Below are 21,743 nucleotides of genomic sequence, written 5' to 3'. Positions count from 1 at the left end.
CCGCCGAGCTGCTGTTCAGCGAGCTATCGATCAGTGACCTTTCATCACATAGGTGCTGAGAGAGAGAGGCTTCCTGCTTAAAACCTTAAGGTCAGCTTTTCTTAAAATAACGGAGCAGTGAATACCAGGAGAGGCCTCGAGGAATCAGTTCAACTAAGAAAGCCGTCTGTGAGAGAGGGAACAAAGACGCAGTGCTGTAAATGTGCTCCGTGTCCAGCCGTCGCAGTAAAACCTGCAGAAACCTCAGCGCCCTCCACGCAGCCTCACAACAAATCAAGGTGTGCATGTGCTATGTCTTACAGTGCACTGGACTTCCTGTTCACTGCACATAAGCTGATCGTGTTTCATTAACTGATATGAAATCTTAGAAATCTTCACCTGCTCGAGTTTGTTCCCAGAATGTTTTACCTGCGCTCACGTCCTTCATCAAGAATTTATTCTTCTTCCTGCTCCTTTTCATGCATGGAAACAGTGTTACTTTAATTGAAAGGAAGGTTGTGTATGGGAATGCATTACTGCTGTACCATGTGTGAAACAAATAAAATAAATAAATTAAAAACTCACATATCTGGATTTAATCCTGGGCTCGGCTGTTTAAAAGATGTAATCTGGATACAAACCATCCCGTTTGGGTAACCCAGTTTTTAAAGGTTTCCAGTACTCTCACTGGGCTGCAGAGGGCGCCAAAACTCACAATATCAATGAAGCTTCACTGAATCAGTGAAACTAAGTTTGATAGTAACGGCTGTTCCTTTATCAGAGAATTCATCCTTTTATCCACAGCCATGTTTACCTTCCTCAGGTCATGATATTAAAGGTGCAGTGTGTCATTCTCTTCACTGTTTATCACCTCTAGTTTTTTGGCTATTATTACTTTTCCTGTGTAATCCAGTCTCTAGCCTGGTGCTGGGATTGGTTAATCCTTGCCAATCCATAGTCTAGGACTAAAAAAACCCTTTGAACAACCAGATTTCAGAACATGATCCTGACTGGATTAATTCTGCTTTTGAACCAACCGTGAAGATGATTTATTATAAAACTGAATTGTTGGAGGCAGGTGCACCCACCAACACCAGACTCCATTCAAAGTTTGATTTTTAGATAGTCTTTCTTTCCATTAGTCTTGATTTAATTCATAACATAATATCGACAATATTCCAGATTACAGTTTACTGAACACAGAGCCGGAGGTTTGAATGTTAAACTGAATAAAGTGGATGTGGAATCTACTTTGGAATTCATGTCCTCAGCACCAAAATCTAACCTGTGAGAAAAACGTGCCAGAGTTCATTCAGAAATGTGCAAATTTAAGGAGATGCCGTTTTGTACGTTTCTCTGACCGAACATGTCGTCGATCAAACACCAGCCAGTTTCTTACTGTCACATTAAATATGTGACGTTTCCTCTTTTATTCACGGGGACTCGTTTCAGCGCGAGTAATGAGCGGTGTGGACGTCGATGCCCGATGAAGACCTCGGGCTCTTCGCCGTGATGAAAGCGCCGCAGCCTCTGCGTGTCTTTCCAGTGTCTGTTTATTAAATTACAAACTTTATGTTATGAGCATCGTTACTGAATCATCGTGTACAGGTTTCCATGGAGACACCACAACTGTTGGACTCTAAGTCACTATACAACAACACAGGATGATGATGAAGATGAACCAGCGTTTGTCACTGCAGCTTCAGCCCAGATGTGAGTAAGCCACATGTGCAGACCGCAGCCAGGTCAAAGGTCAACCAGCCCGCTTACAAAAAACCCTCATAACATGAGGGGAGGAGGCTGAGCAGCTACAGCCGCCCGTGTTGCCTCTCTCTGATTGGTCATCAGGAGGTCCGTGTTGCACGCCGGGGCCGGGCGTGGACCCCTCAGCATCTCCAGTGAGAAAGGAAAGCGTGTCCGTGGGAAAAGACGCCGCTTACAGCTCGTCTGCAGCCATCTTTGCACCGAAACTCCCGGCTGTGACGCGCCACACTGCTGCCTTCACGGGTTTCACACCCACCAACAGCTGGAACCGCAAAGGACGCCAGCCGCACTGGAATAACCTGAATCACGGGCTGAGCCAAAACACTGACAGCCAATCAGTGTTGTGCTGTTACACGAAGAGCGACTGGGTGACATCGCTGTGGGCGGGGCAGGTACGTGAAAGCAGCGCTGTGGCGCCTCTTTGAACTGACAGGGAATGAAGGATGAAGCATCGAAACACAATTAAAAACAATAAAATAAAGTTACCATGGAGTTCATAATCACACAAAGAGATTTTTTAGATTCAAAAGTCGCCATTTTGTTTTCCTTCCTCCTCACGGTCCGCCCCTTCCTGTGCAGACGGTGCCATGTTGGCGGCGAGGATAAAAAATAAAGTTCGGATTTTGCCGTGACGTCTCGGCGTGGCCGACCCCGGAGCCGTGCGAGCGCTTCAGTTGTTTTCAAACAGCGACAGCAGGTCGTCGTTGTTGTTGCTCGGCAGGTCCGGAGGGCCGAGGTAGGACAGCAACTCGTCCGGGTTGGTCAACTCAGGAAGCAACTGCAGGAGCAACGAGGACAACCAGCGTTAGACTCGGCGCCGGCCCGCTCACGCTTCAGTTCACACAGTGGTTACGGATTAAGCACAGCTGATCAGCGTGACGCTCGCTTGACTCACCTGCTCGGTTACTAACGACCTGCTCGACGTTATTCTGGTGTTATTGTTTTATCACAATGTTTGTTTATTAAAGTCGTGTTGTTTATCGCCGTGACGATGGCATTTATCACAACACCTTTGTCCAGCACATTAGAAGCTCAGTAAAGTAGAGTCTGTTTCTACTCACGTCAAGAGAAGTTTCCGGAACATCCGCCGGGCCCCCGAGTCCAAAGGAGCCGTCGCCTTGGAGACGGGGATTCTGGTTGCTACGCTGCATCATCTGGTTGCCACCCCCCATTTGCGAGTTGCCATGGAGACCCTGCGACTGCTGCTGGTGCTGCTGGAGAGGAGCACCATGGGAAGTTGAGTCCATACGGCCTGAGCCCGGCATCTGATAGGGAAGGACACAAGGGGGGAAGGAAAGGAGGAAGAAAGAGAGGAAGGAAGAAGACGAGAGAAAAGAGAGGGGAGAGGAGGGAAGGAAAAAGGAGATGAGAAAGGAAAGATTTAAGGAGGGTGGAAGGAAGTATGGAAGAAAGGAAAGGAGATAAAAGAGGAAAACAGTGATAGGAAACAAGTCAGAGCACAAGGAAGGAAGGAAGGAAGGAAGGAGACACAAAACGCTACGTCCAGATGAACAGAATCGACTTTTGGAGAAGAGGAGGTTGTGTTTGTTGTCAGAACAAATCTAAAGCAGTGATGATGATGATGATGATGTACCTGTCCAGCCAGCGGGTGAGGGGGGGGTTTGTCAGCGGTGAGGAGGGCGCTGGAGAGCTCCGACTGGTAGGACAGGGGCGGGGGGCCGGGCGAGGAGAAGTCGCCGCCGATGCTGGGCGTCCCCGGACCGCTGAAGTCGGAGAACGGAGCCGACAGCGTGGGGAAGGACGGAGCTGAGGAAGAGAGGCGGATTAATACACGTGACCAGCACAGGAGGTGGTCGACTCGCCGCTGTGAGGTGGAGCAACCTACCTGATCCGGGTCCGGGGTACTCAGGTGTCGTGCTGCTGTTGCTGCCGCCGCCCCCCCCGGGCATGGAGGGGTAGGGCATTGGGGATGAGGAGGAAGAGGAGGGGGGAACTGCCGAGGTGGAGGAGGACGAGGAGGAGGAAGGGGTTGGGCCGAGCGAGGCGATCATCTCCATGACGTTGGGCATGACCATGTGACTGGGGCTGAGCGTCCGGCAACGCTTCAGCACGGGGCCGTCGGGCTCCTCCTTCACGTGGAGGTCGGGCTTCACGGGGACGGGCTTCCAGCTGCACACCGGGTCGATGGTGATCTCCTCGTACTCCGAGCTGAATCGAACACATTTTAAGAATCAGTTTTCATTTCAGCAGCCGGAGCGGCGAGGAAAACAGGAAGTCACTGAACAACAAAAGGGTCTCACTTCTGCACGTAGATCAGGATTCCCAGCATGTACTGGTCCACCTCCAGACCCTCCAACAGAGCCGTCTTACTGCACACACACACACACACACACACACACGTTAGACCTGCAGAGGAGCTGGAACAGAGGACTATTTCTTCAGTAGAAAGTAGTTCCGGTAAAAAACTGACACCAAACATTCTGCTGAGGTGAGTCGGATTTGATGATGAGAAGAACTCTGTCTGTGTGTGTGTGTGTGTCTGTCTGTGTCTGTGTGTGTGTCTGTGTGTCTGTCTGTGTGTGTGTGTGTCTGTCTGTGTCTGTGTGTCTGTGTGTGTGTCTGTGTGTCTATCTGTGTGTGTCTGTGTCTGTGTGTGTGTGTGTCTGTCTGTGTGTGTGTGTGTGTGTCTGTGTCTGTCTGTGTGTGTGTCTGTGTGTCTGTCTGTGTGTGTGTGTGTGTCTGTCTGTGTGTCTGTGTGTGTGTCTGTCTGTCTGTCTGTCTGTGTGTGTGTGTGTCTGTGTCTGTGTGTGTGTGTGTGTGTCTGTGTCTGTGTCTGTGTGTGTGTGTGTGTGTCTGTGTGTGTGTGTCTGTGTCTGTGTCTGTGTGTGTGTGTGTGTGTGTGTGTGTCTGTCTGTCTGTCTGTCTGTGTGTGCGTGTCTGTGTGTGTGTGTGTGTCTGTGTGTGTGTCTGTGTGTGTCTGTGTGTGTGTGTGTGTCGTACTTGCACACAGGACACCTCCAGGTTCCTCGCTCACAGTTGAGTTGCAGGTACGACTCCAGATCGAAACACTGAGAGAAAAAGGGTCGTCGGTCAGATTTGAGCAGGAAGCTGCAATTTTCCAAACCTGCACTTCCTGTAATGGCCATTGACGTGGAGCGCTGTGATTGGCTGGCACTCTGACCTGTATGTGTCTGCAGTCATGGCCTCTGGCGGGCAGCTGGATGCGTCGGAACGTGATGGGACACTTTAGCGAGACCCTGATGGCGGTCTGCTCCACGCCGTCCTCGCCGTTTAACCCGGGCGTCCCGGGGATGGAGCCGCTGCTGAAGTTCCTCTTTACTGAGAGACACAGAGGCAGGAAATCAAAAAACATCAAGGCAGGAAGTTGAGCCTGGGGTCAGAGATCAGCTGCTGACCCGCAGAACACGCCCACCTCTGCCGCCATTTTACAGCAACACACCAACGAGTGACGACATCATCACTAAATATTATTTATTGGGGGAGGGTGGGGGGGTCTCACTCTTGGTGACGCAGAGCTCTGCAGGAAGCAGCCTCTTCTTCATCAGTCCCTGCAGCACCGATCGCACTGATGGACGGTGAACCAGCTGGAGGACGAACAGGTGAGACTGAGGACGCGCGCGCGCACACACACACACACGCACACACACACGTCAGATTAACTGGTGGGGTCAATGTTTTATTTGAAGATTTATTGATTTTTATTGTTACTGAGTTTTTTCTCTTCATGCTGGAACAGAAATAACATTTCATCTGTTTTGTTATTAAAAATGTTTTTATTTTTATTTCATTGTTTCTTTCAGTGTGTGTGTGTGTGTGTGTGTGTGTCCTTACGCAGCAGCAGGCGGTGACGGTGATCTGGATGGTGTTCCTGCCCGGCTGACACACGTGTTTCAGGTACAAAGGTTTATGGGAAGTTTTGTTGTCGCCTCGCTCGATGGTGAGAGGAGTCGCGTTCACGCTCACCTGAGGAGGACGAAGGAGCAGCTTAGTGATCGTGCTCATTAACCTTTGACCTTCGAGGACGTCACCGTGGAGCACACGGTGGAAATATTCTCCGTTTTCTCCAAACTCATCAACACAAAGGTGAAGCTGTAAGGAGGTCACACCTGGACAGAGGCGGGCCAGTTGGTGTTCATCTGTCGATCCTCGTGGTGGTAACACTTAAACTGGAGCTCCAGGTCAGGCCTGACACACACACACACACACACACACAGAAAATAAATAAGCTCTCTGAAGGAAGCAGTTACTGATACACCTTTAAAATGAAGGTGTGTGTGTGTGTGTGTGTGTGTGTGTGTGTGTGTGTGTGTGTGCGTGTGTGTGTGTGCGCACCTCATGATGAGTGTTTTGTAGACGGACTCTCTCAGCTGGAAGACGTGGTTGCTGACGGCCAGGTTGTGCTCTAATCTGAAGGGCTCCAGGACCACGCCATCTCTCACTGGGAAGGTCAGCCGCAGGTCGTCGCTAGGGTTACCTGTAAACAGGAAGTCATCAGTCACACACCTGCACATTGACTTCGAATCAGTGGGACAAAAGTAATCAGGTTATTTCACAAACAAAATTTGGAACATTTTCCTGATAATCTCAAGACCTGACTGATCATGAAACATTATTGATTGATTATTGTTATTGAAGATTATTGAAATAAACTTTGATTATGAAACCAAATGATGTTAATCTGTTTATTATGGTGGACTAATCAGAATATTTCCCTCAGATAAAGAGCTTCATTTCATTCATGACCTCAGTTTGACTCAAGCAGCTGGTTCTAATCGATGATCGTGTGTGTGTACCTGTCGGCGGGGGAGGGGCCAGGCCAGCTATGTTGGGTTTGATGTCAGGCAGGAAGGGAGAAGGCGTCGGCTTGACGTCACCGCTGCCAGGCGACATGTAGGGCGGAGCCATGGAGCTGCTGGGGGTGACGGGAGGTGTTGGGTTTCCCGGAACCGGAGAAGAGGGGTAACCTGGCAACCCTCGCCCCGGCTAACAGACGGCGCCGGAGAGACGACAGAAAACACAAAAACCTTATTTCAGCATGTGCGCCCTCACTTCCTGTCACATGTCTCCTGCTCTGTGTGTTTCTGATTATGTGTGTGCACCAACACTCAGGTTAACACAGGGGTCTATATGACGTCACAGAGGCGGGGATAAAAGCCCCACCCACTCATTATTAAGGAGGGGCAGCTAATAAGAAGAAAGCTGTGTTAAAGAGGGAGGAGCCAAATCAGGCAAACACTCGCAACGAACACAGACACACGTGTGTGCGCGCTCCTTACCCCTGATGGCTGGTTGAAGGAGTTGTACACTCCTCCGGCGCCCCCTGCTGTCAGAGTGTTTAAGCCGCCCTGCCCGTTAAACTGGTCCTGCTGCACAAACATCAGCTGTTAATCAACAGGTGATGGCACTCAGGGGCCCGTTCTTCGTACGTCGCTTACTACATCCAAGATCAAATGAAACATCCAAGATCAAACCATCGCGCTAACCGTGAGCGCGCTAATCCGGTTCCCCGAACACACCTTCCGTTGACGATTAGTACAGCTGGACGCAGTAATGTGACATCACTGGGTGTCGTAAAAGGGGCTACGCATCGATAGTAGAAACATTGATCGGCAACCCTCTGATTGGTCGGCGAAAATGTCGAAGGAGTGCGCTCGGCTCGGTATTTTTCGGCAGCAGAGCAAGAACTCTTGAGTGAGGGATTTCAGGAGTTTCAGAGTTTAATCAGAACGCAAGGGAACACTGCAAAGGCTGCAAAAGCAAGGAGAGAGGGCTGGCAGGAAGTTGCTGACAAATTAAACTCGTAAGTAATTTAATAATAATAATAATAATGGAGTGGATTTATATAGCGCTTTTCAAGGCACCCAAAGCGCTTTACAATGCCACTATTCATTCACTCTCACATTCACACACTGGTGGAGGCAGCTACGGTTGTAGCCACAGCTGCCCTGGGGCAGACTGACAGAAGCCAGGCTGCCATATCGCGCCATCGGCCCCTCTGGCCAACACCAGTAGGCGCTAGGGTAAATTTATCATATTATATTATATTATATTATAATATGTTATATTATATCCTCTTTCACATTAGAGCCACAACAGGACCCACTAGAACATGGGAACAAGTAAAAGTGAAATATAAGAATATTCTACAGAATGGTAATATTTATCACTTATGTTGCTTTTAGTCTCTTGGAAAGAGACCCTGAAATAATCTGTTTGTTTATAACAGCAACCAAGAAAAGGGCAGAGCAAAAAAAAGACAGGTGGTGGTCCTGCACCCCCTCGTCAACAAGTTGGTTAAGTAAATAATACCCTCACGGGAAAATCGATATCTCTCTATGAGCACACTGTCGCGCTGAGCTAAAGGATCCTGTCTGTCCCGCAATATACGCTGAATTCTGAGGACTCTCCTTATCAATCTTGCACCTTCTGCAATGGGCTGCTCGCGTATACGGACAGGACATGGCTGCGACAGGCTTCCCAAATCCACCTTCGCTTTTATAGCCGTGGTCTCCCATCTTGATTACATGAAGTAATTTACAATTACTACTCTGAAATATGAATTACATCTGTAATAATCACATACATGTAATAGAATGATTAATAGTACATTTCCCTTTTTTAGGAAATGACCTGTATGTATCTGTGTGACATCAATAAAAGGATCAAGTGCTGCATTGTCTTTAGTTACATTGATGTTATTTATTTATCGCTGTTGCTTTCGTATAAATGAAGCGGACATACCTGCGTGGCCGCGATCTAATCCTGTTTACATAAAGTAAACCTGCTCCCGAGCAGGTTTACGCTTACGGATCTGTTGCTATGACAGCAAGTCCCGGATGAGCTTCGGGGAACCGAACGATCCAAGATCACGCGAAATCGTCAACAATCAGATCCAGCTAACTTACTTAGCGAGGTACGAAGAACAGGCCCCTGGACTCCATCGCTCCAACAACACCGTTATAGCTGCTCACCTTGTAGTACTGCGAACTGGGGGGTCCAGAGGGGGGGTACTGAGGTGGGAGGGGCATTTTATGGCTCTGATAGGAGGGGGAGGAGCCAGACCGTGGTGGGGCGGGACCTGGACCAGTGGGACCTGCAGGAAGACGAGGAGAAAGCACACCTGAATAATCAGAACACGAGGTCTGCTTTCCATCATCAGCTGTGGTGAAACCTCCACCTCACACCACCTGGAAACACCTGCAGACAGGGTGCAGTTAATCCTGTTTGATGGCGTCATGTGACGTTAAACTTCAGGAACCATGTAAAACAACACCAAAGAAAACAAACACTTCCCAGGCCCGTTCTGCTCCAGCGTTCCCTGTGAGCTTTACTGTGGCGTGGGCAGGTACGAGGACCCAGCACCTGCACACGGTTCACACCTGTCGTCAGACCAGCCTTACAAACCTGACCAGGCTGAGGTCACTTCCTGTCCTGTCAGGACTGGCAGGGGTGGGTTCTCGTTAGACTGACCTGTGAAACCAACAGCGTCCTACCTGGGTGGTACTGCATGTTGGGGCCCGAGTAGGGGCCACCGTGACCGCCTCCAGCTGAACCAGGCATGGATCCACCGCCACCTCCGGGACCCGGCATGACGTTCACACTGGAACCGACGGGAACGCCGTACTGCTGGGACATTCCCGGGAAGGACTGAGGGCGGGAAAGGTGTGGACACAGGTGTGAATTCACTCACTGACACAGTAACCTGAGGGTCAGCAGCACGGACTCCCGAGCCTCACCTCTGAGCTGTATGGTCGTTTGAGGCCCTGCGGGGGCCTCAGGTGTCCCTGCTGTGGTCCAGGGCCGTAGTTTGGGTGCTGGGGGACCCTCTGCGGGCCCCCTCCTGGTCCGTACATGGGGCCCATTGAAGGGGGACCTCTGGCGGGGCCTGGACCTGGGCCCATACCTCCAGGAGCCATGCCAGGAGGGCCGCGGGGGCCGGAGTGGGCCATGAACTGGTTATTGTAGGCTGGACCACCCATCTGGGAAAAAACCACGACAAATTTATCAGTGATGTCATCAAACAGGTGTCCTCAGCACAAGCTCGGCTAAAAGTGAGGAAATACTGGTTGTCTGCTGACAGAGGACAAATCTGGACTGTGCTGGAGCAGAGGCGTCGTGCTCCGGTGCCGCCAGCACCGACCTCAGGTTTAAACTCGACCCCGTCACCAAACACACCTCCACCTCTCTTTGAGACCTCGTCCCTCCCACAGCGTTTCTGTGACAGTGTTTTTCTGTTTATTCACCTGCACGAGTGGACCAGCAGAGGGAGCTCTAACCCAGGTGGGCAGCACACAGGCGCCCAGTGACCTCATGCTTCTGCTCACCTGTCCATAGTTCATCTCCTGGTTTTGTTTCTCCTGGATGGCGGCGACGGTTGCTGTAGCAGTGGCGGTTGCCGTGGCAGCAGCAGCAGCAACGGCGGCGGCAGCGGCAGCCTGAGTGAAGTCAGCGGAGCCTCGGGAGCCTCCGGGGTTCGACGGATAGCTGCAAACAAACGACATCACTGACATCACCACCTGACGTGGGACAGATAAGACCCCTCAATATCTGGATGAGAGGGCGGAGCTTAGTGAGCTGCACCCAAGCATCCGCCCTCAGGACAGAAACCGGAGCAGCAGGTCAGTTTATTTCAGTTTCTGATGCTACCGTTGGCTACAACGTGACGCTGAAGCAGACACCCACCTCCCTGTGTACCCGCCCGGTCCTCCTGTGTAGGCCCCGCCCGTACGGCCGTACATGCCCTGGGTCATGTAGCCTTTGCTGGGCTCTCCATAGCCCTGCTGGCCCATGTAGCCTCCGGGCCCGCCGGCCATGCCCGACCCCCCGGGGCCCTGCATCATAGGACCCCCGCCTGGGTTGGCCCCGGGCCCCATCACGCCTCCACCAAGACCCTGATGAGAACAGAAGTAAACGTTCATCAGACAGGAAGTGACGTTGAGTGATTAAAAATGGTAAAAAAAAAAAAGAAAAAAAAGAAAAAAAAGGCAAACGCCTGTATTTGTACAGCGCTTTACACTACATCCACCCATTCACACATCCACCCATTCACACACTGGTGATGGCAGCTACATTGTAGCCACAGCCACCCTGGGGCGCACTGACAGAGGCGAGGCTGCCGGACACTGGCGCCACCGGGCCCTCTGACCACCACCAGTAGGCAACGGGTCAAGTCAAGGACACAACGACCGAGACTGTCCGAGCTGGGGCTCGAACCGGCAACCTTCCGATTACAAGATGTGGCCAACTCTTGAGCCACGATCGCCCCACAAATGATCGATAATGTCACATCCTTCTGCTTGGTGATGTCATACCTGGCTGGCTGAGGGGTTGGTGACTCCCCAGACAGTTGTGACCACGGAGAGCGATCCTGTGGGCTGATTGGTGGGCTGCTGCCAGCTGGAGGGGTCGTAGGGGTACGAGCCGTCACTGTGGGGGGGGCGGGTCCATGAGTAAAACAATTATGCAGTCTTACACAGCAGCACAAATATATATATATATATATATATATATTAGGGCTGCCACGATTTGTCGACTAGTCACGATTACGTCGACTATCAAAATCGTCGACGACTGATTTAATAGTCGACGCGTCGTTTGAAGCTTTGTAAGATCACAAAAGACGCAGGAATAAGTAGCAGGATTTAAGAGTGTAATAACAGACAAACAGAAGATGGCAGCACTGCATGTACAAGGATGTCAGCTACCGTTAAACCCCGAAGAAGAAGAAGAAGAAGCAGCTCTGTCCCAGAATTCATAGCGCGGCCCAGCTTAGTTTCCAACAATGGCGGCAGTTAGTTAGTTTTAATATTACTCTTATTATTCTTTCTGGGTCACAAAATAAACGTTTAACATATTTTCAGCCGAGAATGTAGCTGTGTAAACCTCAAATATCTGCTCAGTTTATCAAGACACCGCATATTTTCAAAAGCGCTCCGACGTTTTCGGAGACGTCTGTTACCCACCAGCTCGATAGCTAGCTGGGGGCTAGGCTCACTAGCGCCGTGAGAACACCGGACTCCCCGCAAATCGTTTTCAAACCCACCGCCGTCTTTCGCTACTCAGGTTAAATATATATATAAGTCACTTAGATAACTTAAAATGTTATTGTTTGGCTTTTTTTAGTATTTTACTTGTTCCTGAGTAAATCGGTTTGTCTGAGATTAAAGTTATAGTTTTTACACAGCTGAATAAACATCAAGCAGACAGCTGATTATCAGAAGTGTGAGATCCTGGAGAATTTACTCCGGTGTCCTGTTATATTTTAGATAGCAAGGAGTTTATTAAACTTCACCAAAACAATCTGCAAATTTCATTAAAATTTAATAAACTATCATCTTGTCTTTATTTTTAGTTAGCACAGACCTTAAACACTTAAAGCTGTAAGCTAATGATAGTTATATAAGAGCAGATGCTGCTGGTGCAATAAGCTGTACGTTTTACTCCAATGGATGATGATCTGATTAGTCGACTAATCGCAAAAATAATCGGTGACTAGTCGACTATCAAAATAATCGTTTGTGGCAGCCCTAATATATATATATATATATATATATATATATATATATATATATATATATATATAAAAAAATGTGTATAATTATGAGCTGAAGAAGCTTTTGTCAGTTTATTTTGTAGATTTTTGGGATCGGAGTCAAATTCATGATTTATCAATTTAAAGTGAATCCACTGAAATCTGACTCGATTGTTTCAGGACAAAAATATTAGAGTAAAAGTAAACGTGTGTAAAGATGACAGCTGTGTGTGTGTGTGTGTGTGTGTGTGTGTGTACCTGTGTGGGTTGTTGGCTAGTCCAGCCTTCATCTGGTTTAGAGGGTTCATGGTGGGCGGAGTCAATCAGACAGCGTTCTGAAAGACAGACAGACATCGTCTCCAATCAGCTGATTCAGACTTTGGTGCAAACTACATTTCCCATCAGTCTCTCTACACACAGACCATGACACTGCGCTGAAGTTTCTCCACCAAAGTCCATTCAAAAATCCTCCCGTTTAAAGAAACCTGCATGCACTGGTTGTATCCCTATTCAGGGTCTGCAGCCTTAAAGGCTGATTACGTCACAGCGACGCAACGATTCAAAGGCGTCCTTCGTTTCCCTGAATTTTAAGGATGGGTCGGTGTATCCTTTATGGCCCAACATATCCCAGACTTCATAGCGCGGCGGTGGGTGTGGATAATTTTGCCAAAAAACCCCCCCAAAAAAACAGTGGACGGCTGAAGCAGGGCGGCTGCAAAGTAAACTTTTAAAAGTAAGTAGTGAATATTATCTCACTTATTTGTGTGTGAATGTTTAATAATGAAGAACAGCAGAATGGAGCTAAAATAAATGTTGGTTTCAGTTCTATGAAGCTTTGAGTATTTTGGATCAGTAGCTGCTGTGTTTGTTGCATCATATTGCTGTAACTGTTTATATGCTTTATATATTCTGAGCTAAGTTGATCTATAGTGTTACATCATATTCTATAAGGATGTTATGTGTTTGTAGACTTTCTGCCCAGTTTGACCCATTTAGCAGACGTCAGCCTGTTTAAGGCTCTGATATCTATTCTGTGTGACTTACAGCAGTTATGACATGGTCTGATTTACTCACCCAATAAAGGAATATTTCATATATCAGTCTACTCTTCATTCTATCAGACACAGTTACCACAGCTCGTACATTTGCTTTTTACACATATATGTAAGCATTGAGCCAAATTTAGTAATGCCAACATATTAAAAGAACAATATTTGTCTCTTATATATAATACATCTATATACACACTGTCACAGATGCTTGTGTTTGAGTGAAGATTTAAGGTGACAGGACATATTAATAACTGCAACTTGAATCTTTGACACAGAGTTCAAGCTCACTGCTGTAATATATCATATTAATCTGACAATACATATCAGGGCTCGCAAAATCGCTAGCTCGACGTCCCGGGGCTAGCAATTTTTCCAGTCGGGCTACCAAGGAAAATATATGTCAATGCTTTCGCCAATGTAGCTGAGTAATTATGTCACTGGCATCGATGAGCCACTGTCAATATGTGACACTGATTGGTCAGTGACGATTAATTGTGCACCAATTCCTCTGACGTCGTCTTATCACTCATTAGCTTACTGTTCAAACGTGACAAGTGAAATCTCCCGCAGCTTAAACATCTGAGAGGTTGATCGCTGAGCGTTATGTGAGTGTGTGTAAAAGCAGCAGGACATATATTTTAGTTCTGCTGAGCCAAATAAGACAGGTCAGCGTGAAGAAGTGACAGCCAAAGAAAAGCTTACCACAAAACGGAGAAGTTATGACAAATCAGACAATGAGGCAAAACAAAAAAACAAGGATCCAAGTCTCCTCCCATGAGGAGAGCCCGCTGCAGGTGTGTTTGTAGTGTGAAGGCGGAGGAGGTTTCACACCGTGAAACGAAAACGTTCTAACGCTGCAGTGGGAGCGTCGGCAGGAGTGTCACGCGATCTGGTGATGAGTTTCAGTTCGTCTCAAACATCAGTAGGATCAGCAGGAAGCACAGATTCAGTCGTTTCAGAACCAGCAGCAGCCTGATGGGTGACCCGAGTCACAATCTGAGGTTTGACGAGGTCAGAGGAGGAAACTCAACAAACACTGTTTCACAGCCACTCTGTCACATGACGAGCTGCTGACATCACAAACTCTTCTTCTCTGCTCACAAACTGACATTAAAAAGCTGCCGTGACTCTGAGAGCGAAACAGGAACGAGGCTGGAACACAAACGGGTCATTAATAACCTGATGGCTGTGAGTACGCTGACTCCACGCACTCCACAAAACAGCGTTTATCAGGACGCGGCGTTCCTTCCTGGGGCGATCGTGGCTGAAGAGTTGAGAGTTCGCCTTGTAATTGGAAGGTTGCCGGTTTGAGCCCCGGCTCGGACAGTCTGTCGTAGTGTCCTTGGGCAAGACGCTTGACCCGTTGCCTACTGTTGTCGGTCAGAGCGCCCGGTGGCGCCAGTGTCCGGCAGCCTCGCCTCTGTCAGCTGGGCAGCCGTGGCTACAATGTAGCTGCCATCACCACTGTGTGGATGTAGCGTAAAGAGCTTATTGGTCCACAGGGACTAAGTGGTTTACAAATACAGGCCATTTACCACTCAGCTAAAACACGTCACCAATCAGACGCAGTCCTGCTGCTCATTTATTTACAGATTTAACCTTTTAAAGTCTGAAAGATCAGGAATCTTCTTCTTATTTAAAGTTCACTTTCCTGATTCGCAGTGACACCGAGAGCCGGCCAGCGTGCCCGACCAACCAGCGTCACCTGAAACCAGGCAGACATCCTCCCAGGTGCAGCAGACGTGAATACGGCAGGTGTTCGGTCAGAAGGTAAGACTCCTCGTTCCTCTGACCCACAGACACACCTGCAGCACATCACGGGCCGACCCTGACGTTTGAGGAGTTTCAGGTAGAAAACGTTTCACCTGTGGATCAGCTTGCTGCAGTCGTCACACTCACCTGCTGAACTCTGGCTGCTATGATACGAACACAAACTGCACCTCAGTGAAAACAAGAGTGTTTCTGTCCCTGCACACGAACAGCTGAGCACTCAAAGCACACCTGCAGTCACCCTCAGTGGGCGTGTCCCTGATTAGCAGGTGGACTTTGGTGTGAAGATTTCTGACAGGCAGCGTCCTGCATTCCACCAGTTCAGCTCCGCCCACTAAGCGTGTCATGCACAAACATTAAGGACTCAGCTCGAGGCAACAAGCAGGTTGTTTCAGGTAAACAGAAAGCAGGAAAAAGGAAATGATTTACACATGAGTGGAAAGTTTAAAGTCTACCAACACCTGAACTCCGCACCTGTCCATCAACCAATCAGGTAACCCTGTGTGTGCACACCTGTTTCTCCCAGCAGCTGACTCACCTGAGCTCCACACTACCTGCCCCATACCTCAGAGATAAATCACGATTAAAGCTAAACACGCATAATTTTTAAAGATGTGTTAAATGTGTATCGATCAGCAGCTCCCTCACACACACACACACACCTGCTAATTAGACAAAATCCCAGAGTTTCACTCGGTAAACTTGGAGCTCAGCCTGTTAGTACAGTGACCTCACAGCAGCCATGGTATTGGCCACATGACGTCATTATACATGCTCCACCAGCACAAACAGGCCCAGAGGTCCCGTTCAGGTGAAGCTAGCAACTACAGGTGTCACCATCCACCTGTCAGTCAAAGAGGCCACGCCCCTAAAATAGAACCTTTAAGGCTTAATACAACTTAAACAGGTGAGTTGTAACAACATGCTCCCCCGTACAGGTGTTATGAGACCAAACAGTTTGTGTATCCGGCCGTAAACATGTTTGTTTCTGCTCCAAGTTTAAACACAGAAGTCTATGGGGACTGACTCCCTGCTGCCCCTGCTGGATGCTGGCAGAACTGCAGGCAGCTCAGTTGGTGCAAGTTTAAAACCTTCTCCTCCACCAGTGTAGGAGAACTGGAGCCCGTGTCGTGCTGGGCTGATGGAGTATCAGAGTGCTGTGGTTAAACAGCGTCCCCTGCTCGTGAACATGTCACTGGTGCACCGTCACAGCGGCCCGTGATGTGTTTTTTTCACAGTAAACGCTGTAAATCGGTTTCAGTCTGCCCGCGTGCACGCCGCCCACGCATGCGCCTGATAAATGGGTTAAGTCTAATATAAGTTGCTGTGTCGTGCCGAGCCGGGCGGTGCTGTGTCCGTCACACTTCTCTGCCACCGCCTGCTGCCTCCGTCTGACCGCACAGATGGAAACAAAATGAGTGTCAGAAGACATTTTGAGATTCCTAGCGGTGTTGCAACCAGGGGGAGGAGGGGGAGCTGATGCTAACGCGCTAACTAGCAGGCAGCTCCTGCTACAGCAGCCGGGAAGTGGGGCTCCTCCGGCTAAAGCTAGTAGCAGCACTGGCTAGCATTAGCATGCTAACACACCAACAGCAGTCCCCTGCGTGTAAACAGCAGGGCTCATTTCACTGAGTACTGTTATTACATTGGATGCGGAATGAGGGCGCAGATGACTTCCGATATTTTTAATTTGGCAGATTTTTTTTTTTTTACCGTTTCCATCCTTGTTACTCAGCTAGCATGTTGTCTGTGACAATGGAATGCTGCAAGGCTAACAGCTAACGACATGCTAACCTCTTCCTCCAACACAAAACACTCACCTGGTGTTCGGTGTAGTGTACCTGCAAACCGATCAGCCCGAAACTCATCCAGTCATCGATAATCCCCGGCCCCGCACCTGTCACGTACACACACACGTATACTAAGAGCGGGTACACGGTTCCTCCCCGCAGCCTGCCCTACCTTCGCACTCCCCCGGTGTCCGAGCCCTGTTCCGGGGCTCCGCAGTCTGCTCTTCTCGGAGCCTCCGGGGCATTAAGAACCGAACCTTCCCGAAGTGTCCACGGCCAGGCTATTCCCCCAGTAATACTCCGAATACCCGGCAAAAAAGTCCCGATATAATCCTGACAGTGAGGCCGAAATTCAAAGCCCGCAGCTCGGTCAGCTAACGCTGCCTGCCGCCGGCCTCAGCGTCCGATTGTCCGGCTTCAGGAGGTGACACCATACCCCGTAGATCCAGGAAGGTTCACACGGGAGAAGAGAGCAGATCCAGTGGGCTTAACTGCTCTACGGAGCCGCTACAGTTCGGTTCGTCTGTATCACTGATCGCTGCTGGCCATCAGGTTAAACAGTAGAGAGAGAGAGACGTTCACACAGACAGAGAGAGAGAGAGACGTTCACACACAGAGAGAGAGAGAGAGAGAGAGAGAGACGTTCACACAGACAGGAAAGAGAGAGAGAGAGACGTTCACATAGACAGGCGAGAGAGAGGATGTAATCCTTGAGACTCACCTGTGTGGTTGAACAGTGAGGAGCAGCAGACAGACCCGAGTCATTAGATCTCAGACAGTTTCAGTCCTCAGGTGTGCCCAGGTGTGGTGTCTGAATCAGGGTTTTAAAATGAAGTAAAGAGCAAAACACAAATTTGATTTGAAACACAGCCTGAGCTTCATGTTGGTGTGCTCACTCTGTACCTGTCCCCGGGATTTGAACCTGAGACCTTCTTCCTACACATAAAACTAGAACCTAACCCCAAGGGCCATCGAGATGCTGTGAGCTAACTCCACTGGGTATAAACGTTTTGAATCATCCCAGAAGTAAAAGTACTAATGCAGATATCACTGGAGCGTAAAGCTTTAGGTTACTTCAGTAACCCCGGTTCTCAGAGTAGCAGATGTCACACTATGGGATGCGCCTGCCGGCATATTCCTCAGAATACCTGGGCATGTTCCAGCCCGAGGCAACACAAGAAGACCCAGTGTGTCCTTGCTCGAGATTTTGTTGCCACGTATACAGAGTCATTCTCGGAGTCTACGCTTCCTCTGCTGTGAGGGAAAGATGTCATCTTCACTAGCTGGGATGCTAATGATGAGGGATGCAAGTTAGCTGGTTTGCTAGCCTTTGCCAAAGGACAACGGCGTTAGCTGGTGTGCTAAACCGTGCAGATAGGAGAGACGGGCAGAGGTAGCTAGTGCCCAGTGACGGGAAATAATGCTAACGCTCCTGGCTGTGGAAAGTTAAGCTAGTTAGCCTAAGAAGGCTTAGCTAGCATATCTCAGCCAAAGAAAGCTGAGATATGCTCGGAAGCGTAAAGAGTTGCTTATCTTGAAAAACGACTATGTAATAGCGCAGGCTATTTAAAGGTGAATGTCTGCCCAACATGGTCGTTGTGATCATCAGCCAATCAGGATTGGCAGAATGAGATAAATGCTACTGAGGAATCTGCAGGGAGGCACATCCCAAGGTGAGACACTGAAACAAAGCGAAATGGATGCAAGGAATGAGAACTGAATTAAGGTGGATCACTTTGAAGGTACTTAGGTAGATTTCGCTCCTCATTACGTAACAAACATTCACCACCAGGGGGCAGCGTGCTATCTGCAGTAATCTGGTTGTTCAGTCTGACGTCACTAGCCGTGTCTGGGCCTAAACTCCGCTGCAGGTCCATATATCAAACGATCACTGTGGCATTACTGAGAGTTGAAAAACTGTCTAAAGTCTTTCATCTTTAATAAAATGATCAGCCTTCTCCTCTACCAGGTGTAACAATTGAGTTTAACATCCAGGCATCCATGAAAACGGAATTTATGACATTTAACGGAGTTAGAAGTTAGCAGGGAGTTAGCTCGCTAGCTTCTATCTAAATACAATATAGCATGTCCTGACTGCGGGGTTTTGGAAACAAATTAAAACGTACAGCTCTGTTATCACTTCCAGCATAAATGAAGACAGAAAACTAAACAGCAGTGACGTTTGTAGGGTTACTGAAGTTTGGCTAGCTGGTATATAATGATGTGCTACGTGACCGCTAGCGACACAGCTATGTTAGCATAATATAAACAAGCTAACTTTTTTTCCACTCGATAAAAGTTACCGTGAGTGTTCTCGGTGGTCAGGAACAAATGTAATCGCATGGCAGGATGCTGTAAAAGGACCAAACTTCAGCCAGGAGAACAACTGAGATAATCCATCCACAATACGAGGTTAGTCATTCATATACTGCTGCATGGGCTGGGCTGTAGTTACATCCTAAGGTTTTAAAAACTGAGCTTAAATAAATGATTAGTGGTAATAAAAGCCGAGGGAGGTCAACAGTGATCACTGACTGTTTTAGGAGCTTTTGAGATCAAATAGAAGAAAATACAAAACATTAAACATGTTAACAACACAAAAGCCATATTAAACGCAGACTACTTTAGACCCGGAAGTAGGATTCGTCGCGTCATCACTGAACAACCGGATAGGAATAACAGCGTTACAAGTAACAGCTTTTCAGTAACGAGTAATCTAACTAATTACTATTTCTATTGTTACAACGCCATTACAGTTACTGACAGGAAAAGGCGGTGTGATCACGTTACTGTTTTTCAACAAACAGACGGTTGAAGCTGTGTCCAGCTTACTGCATGTCAGTAATCTGGGCGCTACAGCTTTAAGCAGCTGCGCAGGCTCCCATGAGTGGAGCAATCACTTTCTGCCCGACGATCACTTTCTGGCACAACACCTGTTGCTAAGGGGTCAAAACAATTGCAAGAATAAAGTAGTCGTGGTAAGCCAATCACATGACCACTTCAAGATGACAAAGCAACAAGGTGACATATAAGCAAAACAAAAACCTGCCTTTTTGTGTTGGTGGAAAAATGCACCACATCAACCAATCAAAAATGATATGGCAACATGACATTTGGTTGTTTAGGAAGAGAGAGAAGTTTTAGGAGTGACAGTGAGAGCGAGAGACAGTAGAAAAAGAGAGAGAGCGAGTTTTGAGATGTGAGAGATTTGTGACGTTTGAAATCTGAACTGAAATCATTTTTTTCTACTTGTGGACCAGCATGATGTCACAGAGAGGGCGCAGCTCGAGAGTGGTTTAGGCTGAGCACTGCTCCTCTACGGAGTCCCACAAGGCTCCATTCTGGAGCCCAATGTTTTCTCTCCCTCTAGGATCATTTCTGAAAGATACATCATCTCATTTCACTTCTGATGATTACCAAATCTATTTGCTCCATAAAAGAAATGATGGCAACTGATTAAACTGTAAAAAATTAAGGCCAAACCTTTTATGACAGTCAGACTGAGGTTGTGATACTTTGACAAAGTTGCTCCAGCAGTTGGACCTTCGTGTGAAAATGGACTTTGACCTAACACTAATAATAATAATAATGGAGTGGATTTATATAGCGCTTTTCAAGGCACCCAAAGCGCTTTACAATTCCACTATTCATTCACTCTCACATTCACACACTGGTGGAGGCAGCTACAGTTGTAGCCACGCAGCTGTGGGGCAGACTGACAGAAGCGAGGCTGCCATATCGCGCCATCGGCCCCTCTGGCCAACACCAGTAGGCACTGGACAATCAGATTCATTCTGTTGTGAAATTAGGTGTTTACCTGTTGAGACTTCCAAGGTCAGGCCCTCATCTTTAAATAATTTTAAGTTATCATTATTTCATTACAGCTTCACTTGACTGTTGTTATGCCCTTTACGTTGGTAAATATCAGGCCTTCCCTTTCACTCAGTCCAACATGGTGCCCTCTTACCTGAACCCGTAAGCTGTAGCCTCCTCCATTCTGGCTTCCTGTGCTTTTTAGGATCGATTTTAAGATTTTGTTTTTTTAAATGTCCTTCAAGGTCACAGAGATATGCTGCCCAGCTACTCCTCTGTTCCAAAGCCTACACTTAAGAATGAGTCGCTGCTCCATGTTCACATTTTTATTCTTTGCCTTTGAACTTGTCGTGAGAGCTTATGAATTCAGGCTGTTATATCATCACTTGTGTTTTTGCAATTTGTGTGTAACCTTTTGTTTCTTTGATCAACTTTGTTTTGAAATGTGATTTTAAAATGAATTTGGATTTTGATCTGAATGGTCATCTGAGAATGAGGCTGGCCTCGAAGAGGGAGGAGCTAAAACAGCTTGTTTTGAATTTAAACTTATGCAAAGCTACCGTGGGAGAGACCAAAACTGAAACCACTGATGTTCCTGACACGCTGCAGTGCACCATTTTGACCAGCCCGTGGCACTTTCACCTTGTTCAGGTTTGTCTTTGAGTATAAATAAGACTCAAATATTTCAAAACTCCTGACCAAGCAAACAGCACCAGACTTCATTCAGAATTTACCCAAATTAGCACAGTTTAGTTCCAGTTTGTTTGCTGTTTTTGGCCCTTCAGAAACTTCCTGCATGTGAATCAGATCAAATACGAGTAAAAGTCCACTTACCAAACTTTTCTTCCAGAACCTTCCATCTTCACGCAATAAAAATCATATTTCTGGCATAAGAGTGAATTATTTAAAGCCAACAGTCTTTCACTAAACAGTAACAGACTTCATCAAATTTTTGACCATTTTTAGACTCATCCTCTGGTCCTTCCAATGGTATAAAATTAAACTTTTCCCCCCCCCTTTTGTTAAATATCAGTAAAATCAGGTAAAGCATCTGCATTTGAC

General features: G+C 47.9%; 1 protein-coding gene across 4 annotated transcripts; it reads right to left on the bottom strand.

The window, feature by feature from the left end:
* Positions 1–1,514: 1,514 nt before the first annotated feature.
* Positions 1,515–17,491, bottom strand: LOC308404222 (zinc finger MIZ domain-containing protein 2-like). 4 transcript variants are annotated; one of them, XM_080894155.1, is made up of 21 exons: positions 17,041–17,491; positions 12,515–12,591; positions 11,037–11,151; positions 10,408–10,616; positions 10,050–10,209; positions 9,462–9,704; positions 9,219–9,372; positions 8,697–8,818; positions 7,002–7,091; positions 6,519–6,708; positions 6,058–6,199; positions 5,832–5,910; positions 5,557–5,688; positions 5,225–5,330; positions 4,886–5,043; positions 4,705–4,772; positions 4,005–4,073; positions 3,590–3,912; positions 3,338–3,510; positions 2,805–3,008; positions 1,515–2,521 (listed from the first exon to the last, which is right to left on the bottom strand). In XM_080894155.1, exons 2-21 carry the CDS (start codon positions 12,562–12,564, stop codon positions 2,414–2,416), a joined length of 2,895 nt encoding a protein of 964 aa, XP_080750281.1. In that variant the 5' UTR covers positions 12,565–12,591; positions 17,041–17,491; the 3' UTR covers positions 1,515–2,413. The 4 variants fall into 4 exon arrangements, with proteins under 4 accessions (XP_080750281.1, XP_080750283.1, XP_080750282.1 ...); XM_080894157.1 differs by having other exon boundaries at positions 7,002–7,088; XM_080894156.1 differs by lacking the exon at positions 17,041–17,491 and adding an exon at positions 16,899–17,037.
* Positions 17,492–21,743: the final 4,252 nt, after the last annotated feature.

This window comes from Rhamphochromis sp. 'chilingali' (genome assembly GCF_963969265.1).
Source record: "Rhamphochromis sp. 'chilingali' genome assembly, chromosome: 10".
In the NCBI taxonomy this organism is placed as follows: domain Eukaryota; kingdom Metazoa; phylum Chordata; class Actinopteri; order Cichliformes; family Cichlidae; genus Rhamphochromis; species Rhamphochromis sp. 'chilingali'.
The sequence above is the reverse complement of the archived record's forward strand: the minus strand, read 5'-3'. Positions and strand labels throughout refer to the sequence as shown.